Source organism: Coregonus clupeaformis, chromosome 26 (assembly GCF_020615455.1).
Source record: "Coregonus clupeaformis isolate EN_2021a chromosome 26, ASM2061545v1, whole genome shotgun sequence".
Lineage (NCBI taxonomy): Eukaryota > Metazoa > Chordata > Actinopteri > Salmoniformes > Salmonidae > Coregonus > Coregonus clupeaformis.
In genome coordinates, this window is record NC_059217.1 from 20,821,754 (window position 1) to 20,837,231 (window position 15,478).

At 42.2% G+C, this 15,478-nt stretch overlaps 1 protein-coding gene across 2 annotated transcripts in view; it reads right to left on the bottom strand.

The window, feature by feature from the left end:
- Positions 1-15,478, bottom strand: part of LOC121540300 (metalloprotease TIKI2) — a 107,082-nt gene that overhangs the window by 25,847 nt on the left and 65,757 nt on the right. For both annotated transcript variants that reach the window (XM_041849070.2, XM_041849069.2), the window contains exon 3: positions 12,617-12,763. In XM_041849070.2, coding sequence (XP_041705004.2) covers positions 12,617-12,763 — 147 coding nt within the window. The remainder of the gene's footprint in view (positions 1-12,616; positions 12,764-15,478) is intronic.

Below are 15,478 nucleotides of genomic sequence, written 5' to 3' on the forward strand. Positions count from 1 at the left end.
CGATCCACAAAGAATTCGAAAACAAACCCAATTTTGATAAACTCCCTTATCTACTGGGTGAAAAACCACAGTGTGCCATCACAGCTGCAAGATGTGTGACCTGTTGCCACAAGAAAAGGGCAACCAGTGAAGAACAAACACCATTGTAAATACAACCCATATTTATGTTTATTTATTTTCCCATTTGTACTTTAACTATTTGCACATTGTTACAACACTGTATATATACATAATATGACATTTGAAATGTCTTTATTCTTTTGGAACTTCTGAGTGTAATGTTTACTGTTAATATTTATTGTTTATTTCACTTTTGTTTACTATCTACTTCACTTGCTTTGGCAATGTTAACATACGTTTCCCATGCCAATAAAGCCCTTAAATTGAATTGAGAGAGAGCGAGAGAGAGAGAGAGAGAGAGAGAGAGAGAGAGAGAGAGAGAGAGAGAGAGAGAGAGTGTGTGTGTGTGTGTGTGTGTGTGTGTGTGTCTTGTCTCTTGGGGCGTTTAAGACTGATTGCCCAGAGGGCCCTGTAAAGTACTGTACTGTATGATGTGTATTGTACTGTACTGTATGATGTGGACTGTACTGTAATGTATGATGTGGACTGTACTGTACTGTATGATGTGGACTGTACTGTACTGTATGATGTGGACTGTACTGTACTGTACTGTATGATGTGTACTGTACTGTACTGTATGATGTGTACTGTACTGTACTGTATGATATGGACTGTACTGTACTGTATGATGTGTACTGTAATGTACTGTACTGTACTGTACTGTACTGTACTGTACTGTACTGTATGATGTGTACTGTAATGTACTGTACGATGTGTACTGTACTGTACTGTACTGTACTGTATGATGTGTACTGTACTGTACTGTATGATGTGGACTGTACTGTACTGTATGATGTGTACACCTGTAGCTGCTGAACACAATGTGTCTGATTGAGCTGCAGCACTAAAAGTCATGAGGAGGACTGGAGAGCTGCAAGCCAAGGGAGCATGGAAAGCTCCTAATCACGTGTGTGTGTGTGTGTGTGTGTGTGCGCGCGCGTGCATGTGTGTGTGTGTGTCTGTGATGGGTTGCGCTGAGACATAGATGGGTCAGCTGTCGTACTCCTGTTAACATGCAGAGTCTCTATCTCACACACTCCCCCAGAACACTCTCATATCTCACTCTCTCTTAATCTCCTCTCTCTGTCTCTCTCTGTCTCTCTCTTTCTCTCTCAATCTATCTTTCTTCTCTCTCTCAAGATCTGGTTTTCATGGCACATGTAGCAACTCCTCTCCTTTGTCTTTCTAAATAGCCTTTCCCCTCATATCCTCCCCCTCTCTTCTTTTCTCCTGTCTCTTTATTGCCCCCTCTCTCTCTCTCTCTCTCTCGCTCTCGCTCTCTCTCTCTCTCTCTCTCTCTCTCTCTCTCTCTCTCTCTCTCTCTCTCTCTCTCTCTCTCTCTCTCTCTCTCTCTCTATCTCTCTCTCTGTCTCTCTGCTCTGGATATGACTGGTGGGTCCTGTGGGACTCAGAGAGTGAGTGTTTGGGCTAGAGAAGGAGAAGCAGAGAGGGAGGAGCGGAACAGTAAAGAGAAGGGAGCCCCATCGGTTCTCTGATGAATGAGGACCGCTAGAGCGTTTAATGAAAACAGAGAAGAAAGCGGTGGCTGGTTGGAGGGGGGGGGTGAACCACATGCAGATAACTTATCACAGGAACCCATTAGCTGCACTCTATCCTGACCATTCAGGAAATGTGAAATGACAGGGAAACATTTCCTCCCTTCCTCACTCCTGGTCGCGGCCCTGGCCAGTGCCTCCTTCTGCATTCTCTCTTTGAACGTCCTAATTGCTCTACACCCTCTGGTGGATTGGCCTGCTCTGCTACGGCTGAGGCGGAGGAATGACTAGGGCCCTCCGTGTTGAAATGAATTAACCTCTCCTGCCTGTGGCCCATCAGGCCCTCAGTAGATGAAGACTGAGCTGGGAGAGCATGGGGCTGGGGATTACTGTCCATTTATCAGGGAACACCTGCTACTCCGGTAGAGAGTTCATAAGGCCTGCCATAGATCAGCACAGCCAGGCACCACCATCAACCATTAGATGGTTATAGCATGTGGTAAGGAATGTTAATATGTGTTATTATTAGATAAAGACCCAAGGCTTATTGGACTGATTTAGCGGAGGGACACAGGAGACAACTGTAGGAGACATGGTCTTTAGGGGCCGAGGACACAGAAGAGAATGTCTTATTCCATCATTTGTCTGGCCGTAATAATACACCTGTGAAGGTAAGGTGATGTAATATGCTGAAATGATCCTAGTTTAGATGTTGCTTATGGCAAATCAAATCAAATGTTATTTGTCACATATACGTGTTTAGCAGATGTTATTGCGGTGTAGCGAAATGCTTGTGCTTCTAGCTCCGACAGTGCAGGAATATCTAATAAGTAATATCTAACAATTTCACAACATATACAGTGAGGGAAAAAAGTATTTGATCCCCTGCTGATTTTGTACGTTTGCCCACTGACAAAGAAATTATCAGTCTATAATTTTAATGGTAGGTTTATTTGAACAGTGAGAGACAGAATAACACAAACAAATCCAGAAAAACGCATGTCAAAAATGTTATAAATTGATTTGCATTTTAATGAGGTAAATAAGTATTTGACCCCCTGGCTCCCAGGTGTCTTTTATACAGGTAACGAGCTGAGATTAGGAGCACACTCTTCAAGGGAGTGCTCTTAATCTCAGCTTGTTACCTGTATAAAAGACACCTGTCCACAGAAGCAATCAATCAATCAGATTCCAAACTCTCCACCAAACTCTCCATCTCCTCTAACTGAAACTAATTGTAGAGATTTTTTTTCTATTGATAATGTCAAATTAACAGCCACACAGAAAGACTCATGTGAAGGTGAAATTACAGAGGAACTTCTGGATGCAATTAAAGACTTTAAGTCTGGGAAAACTCCAGGGTTGGATGGCATACCAGTCGAGGTATACCAAACCTTTTTTTGATATACTAAGAGGACCGTTATTAGCATGTTTTAACCACTCCTATGTAAATGGTAGATTATCTGACACTCAAGAAGAAGGTCTGATCTCATTATTACTGAAACAGGATACAAGTGGAAAATATAAAGATCCAGTCCATTTACAAAATTGGAGGCCCCTTACACTTCAGTGTTGTGATGCAAAAATCCTAGCAAAATGTATAGCGCATAGAATTAAAAAGGTATTGTCGGATATTATTCATTCTAATCAGACAGATTTTTTACATGGAAGATACATTGGAGATAATATAAGGCAAGTATTGGAAACAATAGAACACTATGGAAAATATGGGAAACTAGGCCTGCTATTCATAGCAGACTTCGAAAAGGCATTTGATAAAGTTCGACTAGGGTTTATATATAAATGCCTGGAGCATTTCAAATTTGGAGAATCTCTTATAAAATGGGTAAAAATCATGTATAGTAACCCTAGGTGTAAAATAGTAAATAATGGCTATTTCTCAGAAAGTTTTAAACTGTCAAGAGGAGTGAAAGAAGGTTGTCCACTATCGGCATATTTATTTATTGTGGCCATCGAGATGTTAGCTATTAAAATCAGATCCAATAATAATATCAGAGGATTAGAAATACAGGGCTTAAAAACAAAGGTGTCATTGTACGATAATGATTCATGTTTTCTTTTAAATCCACAACTAGAATCCCTCCACAGCCTCATAGAGGATCTAGATACATTTTCTAACCTCTCTGGATTACAACCAAATTATGACAAATGTGCTATATTACGTATTGGATCACTAAAAAATAACAAATTTACATTACCATGTAGTTTACCAATAAAATGGTCTGATGGTGATGTGGATATACCCGGAATACATATCCCAAAGGAAATAAATGATCTCACTTCAATAAATTTTAATAGAAAGTTAGCAAAAATAGATAAGATCTTACTACCATGGAAAGGAAAATACCTGTAAATTTGTGGAAAAATCACCCTGATTAACTCTTTAGTATTATCCCAGTTTACCTATTTGCTTATGGTCTTGCCTACACCTAGCGAACAGTTTTTTAAATTATATGAGAAAATAATATTACATTTTATTTGGAACGGCAAGCCAGACAAAATTAAAAGGGCATATTTATATAATGAATATGAATTCGGAGGACAGAAACTATTAAATATTAAAGCATTAGACCTATCATTAAAAGCTTCAGTTATACAAAAGTTATACTTAAATCCGAACTGGTTCTCAATCAAATTAGTAAGATTGTCTCACCCAATGTTCAAGAAAGGCCTTTTTCCCTTTATTCAGATTACAACAACTCATTTGCAGTTATTTGAAAAGGAAATCATCTCCCAAATATCACTATTTCTAAAACAAGCCATATGTCGCACATGCAGTTAACAAAAACATTTGGAAATGTCTGCTCTACTCAAAATTACAACCAAATAATTGCAGCCTTACCGCAAAAGTGGAAGAGGAAAGTGGAAGGGGGAGAAAGAAAGGAACTTGTCTGTCGGCCTTGCATTAAAGAACATAATTGGTTAAGGAAAACTGTGATAAATAAAAAAGTATATCAGTTTCATTTAAGGACCAAAGGATTGACAGCCGTCCCATATACAGTGGGGAAAAAAGTATTTAGTCAGCCACCAATTGTGCAAGTTCTCCCACTTAAAAAGATGAGAGAGGCCTGTAATTTTCATCATAGGTACACGTCAACTATGACAGACAAAACGAGATTTTTTTTCAAGAAAATCACATTGTAGAATTTTTAATACATTTATTTCCAAATTATGGTGGAAAATAAGTAATTGGTCAATAACAAAAGTTTCTCAATACTTTGTTATATACCCTTTGTTGGTAATGACACAGGTCAAACATTTTCTGTAAGTCTTCACAAGGTTTTCACACACTGTTGCTGGTATTTTGGCCCATTCCTCCATGCAGATCTCCTCTAGAGCAGTGATGTTTTGGGGCTGTCGCTGGGCAACACGGACTTTCAACTCCCTCCAAAGATTTTCTATGGGGTTGAGATCTGGAGACTGGCTAGGCCACTCCAGGGCCTTGAAATGCTTCTTACGAAGCCACTCCTTCGTTGCCCGGGCGGTGTGTTTGGGATCATTGTCATGCTGAAAGACCCAGCCACATTTAATCTTCAATGCCCTTGCTGATGGAAGGAGGTTTTCACTCAAAATCTCACGATACATGGCCCCATTCATTCTTTCCTTTACACGGATCAGTCGTCCTGGTCCCTTTGCAGAAAAAACAGCCCCAAAGCATGATGTTTCCACCCCCATGCTTCACAGTAGGTATGGTGTTCTTTGGATGCAACTCAGCATTCTTTGTCCTCCAAACACGACGAGTTGAGTTTTTACCAATAAGTTATATTTTGGTTTCATCTGACCATATGACATTCTCCCAATCCTCTTCTGGATCATCCAAATGCACTCTAGCAAACTTCAGACGGGCCTGGACATGTACTGGCTTAAGCAGGGGGACACGTCTGGCACTGCAGCATTTGAGTCCCTGGCGGCGTAGTGTGTTACTGATGGTAGGCTTTGTTACTTTGGTCCCAGCTCTCTACAGGTCATTCACTAGGTCCCCCCATGTGGTTCTGGGATTTTTGCTCACCGTTCTTGTGATCATTTTGACCCCACGGGGTGAGATCTTGCGTGGAGCCCCAGATCGAGGGAGATTATCAGTGGTCTTGTATGTCTTCCATTTCCTAATAATTGCTCCCACAGTTGATTTCTTCAAACCAAGATGCTTACCTATTGCAGATTCAGTCTTCCCAGCCTGGTGCAGGTCTACAATTTTGTTTCTGGTGTCCTTTGACAGCTCTTTGGTCTTGGCCATAGTGGAGTTTGGAGTGTGACTGTTTGAGGTTGTGGACAGTTGTCTTAAATACTGATAACAAGTTCAAACAGGTGCCATTAATACAGGTAACGAGTGGAGGACAGAGGAGCCTCTTAAAGAAAAGGTTACAGGTCTGTGAGAGCCAGAAATCTTGCTTGTTTGTAGGTGACCAAATACTTATTTTCCACCATAATTTGCAAATAAATTCATTAAAAATCCTACAATGTGATTTTCTAGAATTTTTTTTCTCAATTTGTCTGTCATAGTTGACGTGTACCTATGATGAAAATTACAGGCCTCTCTCATCTTTTTAAGTGGGAGAACTTGCACAATTGGTGGCTGACTAAATACTTTCTTTCCCCACTGTAGATTGCAAAATAGTTGGGAAGAGATCTTTGACGTACCGATCCCATGGCATAGTGTTTATGAACTGACACGCAAAACGACACCGGATTCAAAAATTAGAATCTTTCAATTTAAATTATTATATAAAATTCTTGCTATCAATAGAATGTTATTTATATGGGGGATACAATCTTCCCAGCTCTGCAGATTTTGCTGTGAAGAGACAGAATCATTAGATAATTTGTTTTGGTTCTGTCCATTTGTAGCTTGTTTTTGGACACAGGTCCAGGAATGGCTAAAGGATTGCAATATTTACCTGGATCTAACCTTGCAGATAGCATTACAGGGTGATCTGAAAAGTCATAGTCAATCGATCAATAATATAATATTACTTTTAGCAAAAATGTTTATTTTTAAATCACAATCTGTAGAAGCAATGAGAATAGAAAGGTTCAGAACTTTTGTAAAACATCACAGTACGGTTGAAATATATATGGCAAATAGAAATCCTATATGGATGGTGTTAAGAGATAGATGGGATGTATTGAATAGAGTTGAAGGATGGGACTAATAACAAATAACAACAAATAATAACAAAGATAGCTAATAATGTAAGCATACTGTGTCCATAATAAGTATATAGGTTGTATGTTGGGAGCTTTTGGGAAAGAGCACAGTTAGAAAGATATGGCATATAGAAGCAAACCGGATGGACATCATGAAAATGATCGGAGAGGTTGAGAGTAGAAGAAGTTCAGGAGCAAAAAAATAATTATATATATATATATATATATATATATATATATATATATATAATAGAATTATTGTAAAATTAACTGTGTCCATAAGGTGTAGACAGTAAGTATAGACCGGAAGTAGAGGCCTGGGCATTGTTGTTCACTAATTTACTCCAAGTAGGGAAAGGATGGCGGGGTTGAAAAGTAATAAAGGGGAGTATATATATAAAAAACATGGGGGATTGGAAGTGATGCAGACAATTACATTGATAGAAGATACAATCTATCTGCAATATTAAGCTGATCCACCCCCCCACAAAAAAATTACAATTAAAAAATTAAAAACGAATAATAAAAATTAAAACAAAGGAAAAATATAATAAAAATTAAGAAAGAAACTAACAACAACAAAAAAATACTCTCCACCATGGCCAAGACCAAAGAGCTCTCCAAGGATGTCAGGGACAAGATTGTAGACCTACACAAGGCTGGAATGGGCTACAAGACCATCGCCAAGCAGCTTGGTGAGAAGGTGACAACAGTTGGTGCGATTATTCGCAAATGGAAGAAACACAAAATAACTGTCAATCTCCCTCGGCCTGGGGCTCCATGCAAGATCTCACCTTGTGGAGTTGCAATGATCATGAGAACGGTGAGGAATCAGCCCAGAACTACACGGGAGGATCTTGTCAATGATCTCAAGGCAGCTGGGACCATAGTCACCAAGAAAACAATTGGTAACACACTACGCCGTGAAGGACTGAAATCCTGCAGCGCCCGCAAAAGTCCCCCTGCTCAAGAAAGCACATATACAGGCCCGTCTGAAGTTTGCCAATGAACATCTGAATGATTCAGAGGAGAACTGGGTGAAAGTGTTGTGGTCAGATGAGACCAAAATCGAGCTCTTTGGCATCAACTCAACTCGCCGTGTTTGGAGGAGGAGGAATGCTGCCTATGACCCCAAGAACACCATCCCCACCATCAAACATGGAGGTGGAAACATTATGCTTTGGGGGTGTTTTTCTGCTAAGGGGACAGGACAACTTCACCGCATCAAAGGGACAATGGACGGGGCCATGTACCATCAAATCTTGAGTGAGAACCTCCTTCCCTCAGCCAGGGCATTGAAAATGGGTAGTGGATGGGTATTCCAGCATGACAATGACCCAAAACACACGGCCAAGGCAACAAAGGAGTGGCTCAAGAAGAAGCACATTAAGGTCCAGGAGTGGCCTAGCCAGTCTCCAGACCTTAATCCCATAGAAAATCTGTGGAGGGAGCTGAAGGTTTGAGTTGCCAAACGTCAGCCTCGAAACCTTAATGACTTGGAGAAGATCTGCAAAGAGGAGTGGGACAAAATCCCTCCTGAGATGTGTGCAAACCTGGTGGCCAACTACAAGAAACGCCTGACCTCTGTGATTGCCAACAAGGGTTTTGCCACCAAATACTAAGTCATGTTTTGCAGAGGGGTCAAATACTTATTTCCCTCATTAAAATGCAAATCAATTTATAACATTTTTGACATGCGTTTTTCTGGATTTTTTTGTTGTTATTCTGTCTCTCACTGTTCAAATAAACCTACCATTAAAATTATAGACTGATCATTTCTTTGTCAGTGGGCAAACGTACAAAATCAGAAGGGGATCAAATACTTGTTTCCCTCACTGTACCCAATACACAAATCTAGTAAGGAATGGAATGTAAGAATATATACATATATGGACAAGCAATGACAGAGCGGCATGGACTAAGATGCAGTAGAATATTATAGAATAGAATACAGTATATACATATGAGATGAGTAGCGCAAGATATGTAAACATTATTAAAGTGACTAGTGTTCAATTTCTTAAAGTGGCCAGTGATTTCAATAGGCAACAGCAGCCTCTAATGTGCTAGTGATGGCTATTTAACAGTCTGATGGCCTTGAGATAGAAGCTGTTTTTCATTCTCTCAGTCCCAGCTTTGATGCACCTGTACTGACCTCGCCTTCTGGATGATAGCTGGGTGAACAGGCAGTGGCTCAGGTGGTTGATGTCCTTGATGATCTTTTTGGCCTTCCTGTGACATCGGGTGCTGTAGGTGTCTTGGAGGGCGGGTAGTTTGCCCCTGGTAATGCGTTCGGCAGACCGCACCACCCTCTGAAGAGCCCTGCGGATGCGGGCGGTGCAGTTGCCGTACCAGGCGGTGATACAGCCTGACAGGATGCTCTCAATTGTGCATCTGTAAAGGTTTGTGAGGGTTTTAGGTGCCAAGCCAAATTTCTTCAGCCTCCTGAGGTTGAAGAGGCTCTGTTGCGCCTTCTTCACCACACTGTCTTCGTGGGTGGTCCATTTCAGTTTGTCAGTGATGTGCACGCCAAGGAACTTGAAGCTTTCCACCTTCTCCACTGTGGTCCCATCGATGTGGATAGGGGGGGTGCACCCTCTGCTGTTTCCTGAAGTCCACGATCATCACCTTCGTTTTGTTGACATTGAGTGAGAGGTTATTTTCCTGGCACCACACTCCCAGAGCACTCACCTCCTCCCTGTAGGCGGACTCGTCATTGTTGGTAATCAAGCCTACTACTGTTGTGTCGTCTGCAAACTTGATGATTGAGTTGGAGGCGTGCTTGGCCACGCAGTCATGGGTGAACAGGGAGTACAGGAGGGGGCTGAGCACGCATCCTTGTGGGGCCCCAGTGTTGAGGATCAGCGAAGTGGAGATGTTGTTTCCTACCTTCATCACCTGGGGGCGGCCCGTCAGGAAGTCCAGGACCCAGTTGCACAGGGCGGGGTTCAGACCCAGGGCCTCGAGCTTAATGATGAGCTTGGAGGGTACTATGGTGTTGAATGCTGAGCTATAGTCAACGAACAGCATTCTTACATAGGTATTCCTCTTGTCCAGATGGGATAGGGCAGTGTGCAGTGTGATGGCGATTGCATCGTCTGTGGATCTATTGGGGTGGTAAGCAAATTGAAGTGGGTCTAGGGTGACAGGTGAGGTAAAGGTGATATGATCCTTGACTAGTCTCTCAAAGCACTTCATGATAACAGAGGTGAGTGCTACAGGGCGATAGTCATTTAGTTCAGTACCTTTGCTTTCTTGGGTACAGGAACAATGGTGGCCATCTTGAAGCATGTGGGAACAGCAGACTGGGAAAGGGAGAGATTGAATATGTCCATAAACACACCAGCCAGCTGGTCTGCGCATGCTCTGAGGACACGGCTAGGGATGCCGTCTGGGCCGGCAGCCTTGCGGGGGTTAACATGCTTAAATGTCTTCCTTACGTCGGCCACGGAGAAGGAGAGGCCACAGTCCTTGGTAGTGGGCCTCGTCGGTGGCACTGTGATATCCTCAAAGCGGGTGAAGAAGGTGTTTAGCTTGTCTGGAAGCGAGACGTCAGTGTCAGCGACGTGGCTGCCACATACGTCTCGTGTCTGAGCCGTTGAATTATGACTCCACTTTTTTGCCAGTTCAATTGCCTTGCGGAGTGAGTAGCTACACTGTTTGTATTCTGCCATATTCCCAGTCACCTTGCCATGGTTAAATGCGGTGGTTTGCGCTTTCAGTTTTGTGCAAATGCTGCCATCTATCCATGGTTTCTGGTTAGGGTAGGTTTTAATAGTCACAGTTGGCACAACATCACCTATACACTTCCTGATAAACTCAGTCACCGTTTCAGTGTATTCGTCTAAATTATTTTCGCAAGCTACCCGGAACATATCCCAGTCCGCGTGATCAAAACAATCTTGAAGTGTGGATTCCGATTGGTCAGACCAGCGTTGGATAGTCCTTAGCACGGGTACTTCCTGTTTAAGTTTCTGCCTATAGGAAGGGAGGAGCAAAATGGAGTCGTGGTCAGATTTACCGAAAGGAGGGCAGGGGAGGGCCTTATAACCATCCCGGAAGCTCGAATAGCAATGGTAGAGGATTTTAGCAGCGCGAGTACAAAAGTCGATATGTTGATAGAACTTCGGCAGCCTAGTCCTCAAATTTGCTTTGTTAAAATCCCTGGCTACTATAAATGCAGCCTCAGGATATGTGGTTTCCAGTTTGCATAAAGTCCAGTGAAGTTCTTTGAGGGCCGTCGTGGTATCAGCTTGAGGGGGGATATACACGGCCGTGACTATAACCGAAGAAAATTATCTTGGGAGATAATACGGTCGGCATTTGATTGTGAGGTATTCTAGGTCGGGTGAACAGAAGGACTTGAGTTCCTGTATGTTACTACAATTACACCATGAGTCGTTAATCATGAAACACACACCTCCACCCTTCTGCTTCCCAGAGAGATATTTATTCCTGTCTGTGCAATGAACTGAGAACCCATCTGGCTGGACCGATTTCGACAGAATATCCCCAGAGAGCCATGTTTCCGTGAAACAAAGTATGTTACAGGCCTTGATGTCTCTCTTTAAATAAATCCTTGCCCGGAGCTCGTCGAGCTTGTTAACCAGAGACTGAACATTAGCGAGTAGTATACTTGGAAGCGGTGGGTGGTGTGCGCGCCTCCTAAGTCGAACCAGCAGGCCGCTCCGAGTGCCTCTCCTTTTGGGTCAGCCGCTGAAATCAGTTCAATTGCCCTGGGGAGAGCAAACAAAGGATCTGCTTCAGGAAAGTCGTATTCCTGGTCGTAATGCTGGTGAGTTACCGCCGCTCTGATATCCAATAGTTTTTCCCGGCTGTATGTAATGATACAAAACACGTTCTGAGCTAATAATGTAAAAAATAATACATAAAAAAACAAAATACCGCAAAGTTTCCTATGAGCCTCGTCGGCGCCAGCATGTGTGTGCAGTCAGTGTGACAACAGGCAGTAACTCTAATCAACTTATCCTCTGCAGCAGAGGTAACTCTGGGTCTTCCATTGCTGTGGCGGTCCTCATGAGAGCCAGTTTCATCATAGCGCTTGAAGGTTTTTGCGACTGCACTTGAATAAACTTTCAAAGTTCTTGAACTTTTCAGTATTGACTGACCTTCATGTCTTAAAGTAATGATGGATTGTCGTTTCTCTTTGCTTATTTGAGCTGTTCTTGCCATAATATGGACTTGGTCTTTTACCAAATAGGGATACCTTGTCACAACACAACTGATTGGCTCAAACGCATTAAGAAGGAAAGAAATTCCACAAATTCACTGTTAAGAAGGCACACCTGTTAATTGAAATGCATTCCAGGTGACTACATCATGAAGCTGGTTGAGAGAATGCCAATAGTGTGCAAAGCTGTCATCAAGGCAAAGGGTGGCTATTTGAAGAATCTCAAATATAAAATATATTTTGATTTGTTTAACACTTTTTTGGTTACTACATGATTTCATATGTGTTATTTCATAGTTTTGATGTCTTCACTAAAATGTAAAAAATAGTACAAATAAAGAAAAACCCTTGAATGAGTAGGTGTGTCCAAACTTTTGACTGGTAGTCTACATAATGGTACAGTGTTTATGAATGGTGAAATATGACCATACTATAGCTGATATGTCCATACAGGATTTATAGTACATGGTGTGTGACGACTATATTGTGTGGTCATAGTAATTCTCTCCTCTAAGTCTGGGCTTGATTGTTAATTGAATCAGGTGTGTTAGTGCTGGGTAGGAATAAAAGCCTGTATCTTCAGGACCAGGATGGAATAAAATGGCTTTAGCCCCTTTGGGTCTTCTAGCACTGGTGGATGTACCTGTGAGGTGTCGTGGTTGAAGATGATGGAGCTGAGGTCTCCACAGTTGTAGTGTGTTATGAGGTCCTCGGTGGTGTAGGAGCCCTGCAGACTGCCTGCTCTCACACTCTCATGCTGCAGCAAGGTCTGGTTCAGGGCAAACAGCACCTGCAGAGGGAGGAACTGTTAGGGACTTGGCAGTGTGAACAATGACAGCATAACACCACACTGTTAAAGTCTCATTTTGTTGTGGCTCACACTAACACAGGCATACTGTACTGTACAGGCACACTGTAATGGAATTGTATGATGGATAGTTTATAGAAGTTTATTTCCATTAGTTTCCTAATGTTGCCCATCATGTGCAAACTGGCTGCAGGTAAAACAGACCCCAAGAGGGATGGCAGAGCTCAATTTTCTCCACTTCTCCTCTCTCAGGGAAAAAGAAGGGAGAGCGGAAAAGAGGGAGAGTGTCCCTTTAAAAATAACTCTCTCAGGGCCTCAGCACCATAAATTTACAGCCCCCATTAAAATAAAAAGTAAACCCTCTTTAGAGAGAATTTATGGCGTGCAGCAGCCAGCGGGAGCACTGCAGCTGTCCCAGACACCAGTGGTTAACCCTCCCAGCTCCCGCCCCCTCAATCCCACGGCCGCCTCTGACTGGCCTGGCAGCCCCCAGCCTGCTGTCAATCAGGGCTAAGCGTTCTGACAGGAGCACTAGGTAGAGGGCGCGAAGAAGAGAGTGGTTTACTCAGAGTACAGTAGATTGAGTTTCACACCGTCTCACATTCCGCCAACTAACACATTCATATCCTATGGTGGTGTGGTCAGTTGATTTGTACCCTTGATTACGTACATATGTATGCATGTATATATCACCGCTGGTAACTCCTAAACCTAATTGCCTCCACCAGGGTTAGTAAAGGAAAGTGATCGCTATACTGTAAATACTGATGGTCGACATCCCAACGGCATGATTTGTGTGTAGGCTTAAGGCCTACAGCTGTGCAACTGATCTATCCCGAAGTCAACACACTGGGTTGTATGTAATAATTCACACAATTATGTTATGTTTTTGCAATCACTTATTGAATGTTGCTTAAACTGTTTGTTTAAGCAAAATTTTGTGAATCTCTCTCTCTCTCTCTCTCTCTCTCTAGTCTGAGGTCATTGTATTTGCTAACCAGTCTTCCAGGCGGTGCCTTAGTAGTGTGCCTCTGTTCTAATGAGGAGAGACAACACTAGAGAGCTGACAGCTTGAATGCCTCTCTCTCCCTCTTTCCCTCTTCCTTCCTCCCTTATTCCCTCCCTCAGTCCACTCTTTAACCTCTTCTCATATTTCCCAACCCCAGGACCTCACCCAGCCTCTCTCACTGCAAAGAGAGCGGTGAGCAATCTTATTTATTTTATTAGACGTGTTTCACGGAATCTATTTTCAGCCAAGGGCCCAGCGCCGTGCTGTCATCCTGCCAAAGCGGTAATCCCAAAATGGGCCTTGATCAAATCTCGGCCATAACGGTTAGTGCTGAGCTATTTCAGTTTTTTTAAACATTGAATGCATTATTAAATAATGACATTAAAATGATCTTAGAGCTTTTTAATGCAAATTCCAAAGCCCAAAATAGTGAACATTAAATTGCCAGGGGGTTAGAAACATTTTGCCGAAGGAGCTCTATTTTGGTGGCCTCTGGTACATACTAATGCCTTGATTCCATCTGAAATACACAGCTAAATTATTATATTTTATCGAGTTTACCTCCCAGATTGAAATGTGTTTTGGTATTATGTAGAAAGACATTACTTTACAATTTAAATGACTGAAAATGTATGAATTCAGTGTATTGTTAGTTGTTTTGGATATTGTCTAGGTCTAGCCCTCTATGTTCAGGTCAAGCAAGAGAACATTAAACCTCTTTTAATATTTAACCTGTCTTCTCTTGAGATTAAAGTCTTATTTACAGTTTTACTGCAAGATCTGAATTGCCACAATGATGTTTGTTCTTCAAATTATGTATTTTATTGAAACAGAAAAATTAAGTAAATAGTCCACATTATCTGAAAAATAGTCCACAATAATGCTTAAACCACAGGAGACCACTTTTGAGGTCTGGAAAAATCTGATACATTTGGATTTTGGGATGTAGTTACCCTAGCACCTAGTAAGAGGCTGTTGTTTAGCAGTGTTTTTGCAGTGCACATGTGATGGTAGAGTTTGCTAAACAAATACCCATTATATAATTCTGCCAAGTAGCAGTGCTTAGGGTGATACATTTTTTATAATCCCCCCCACACAGACACAAAAATTGTGAACTAGGCGATATTAATACATTTACATTTACATTTTCGTCATTTAGCAGACGCTCTTATCCAGAGCGACTTACAAATTGGTGCATTCACCTTATGATAGCCAGTGGGACAACCACTTTACAATTTTTATTTTTTAATTTTTTTTGGGTGGGGTAAGGGGGGGTAGAAGGATTACTTTATCCTATCCCAGGTATTCCTTAAAGAGGTGGGGTTTCAAGTGTCTCCGGAAGGTGGTGAGTGACTCCGCTGTCCTGGCGTCGTGAGGGAGCTTGTTCCACCATTGGGGTGCCAGAGCAGCGAACATTTTGACTGGGCTGAGCGGGAACTGTGCTTCTGCAGAGGTAGGGGGGCCAGCAGGCCAGAGGTGGATGAACGCAATGCCCTCGTTTGTGTCACGATCGTTCATGAACGAGAAGGACCAAGGCGCAGCGTGATATGCATTCATATTTATTAACGACTAAACACACGACAAAACAACAAACGAAACGTGAAGTCCACGGTAGCATACAAACAACATACCTTTACGGAACAAGATCCCACAACTAACTCGTGCCAAAAGGCTGCCTAAGTATGGTC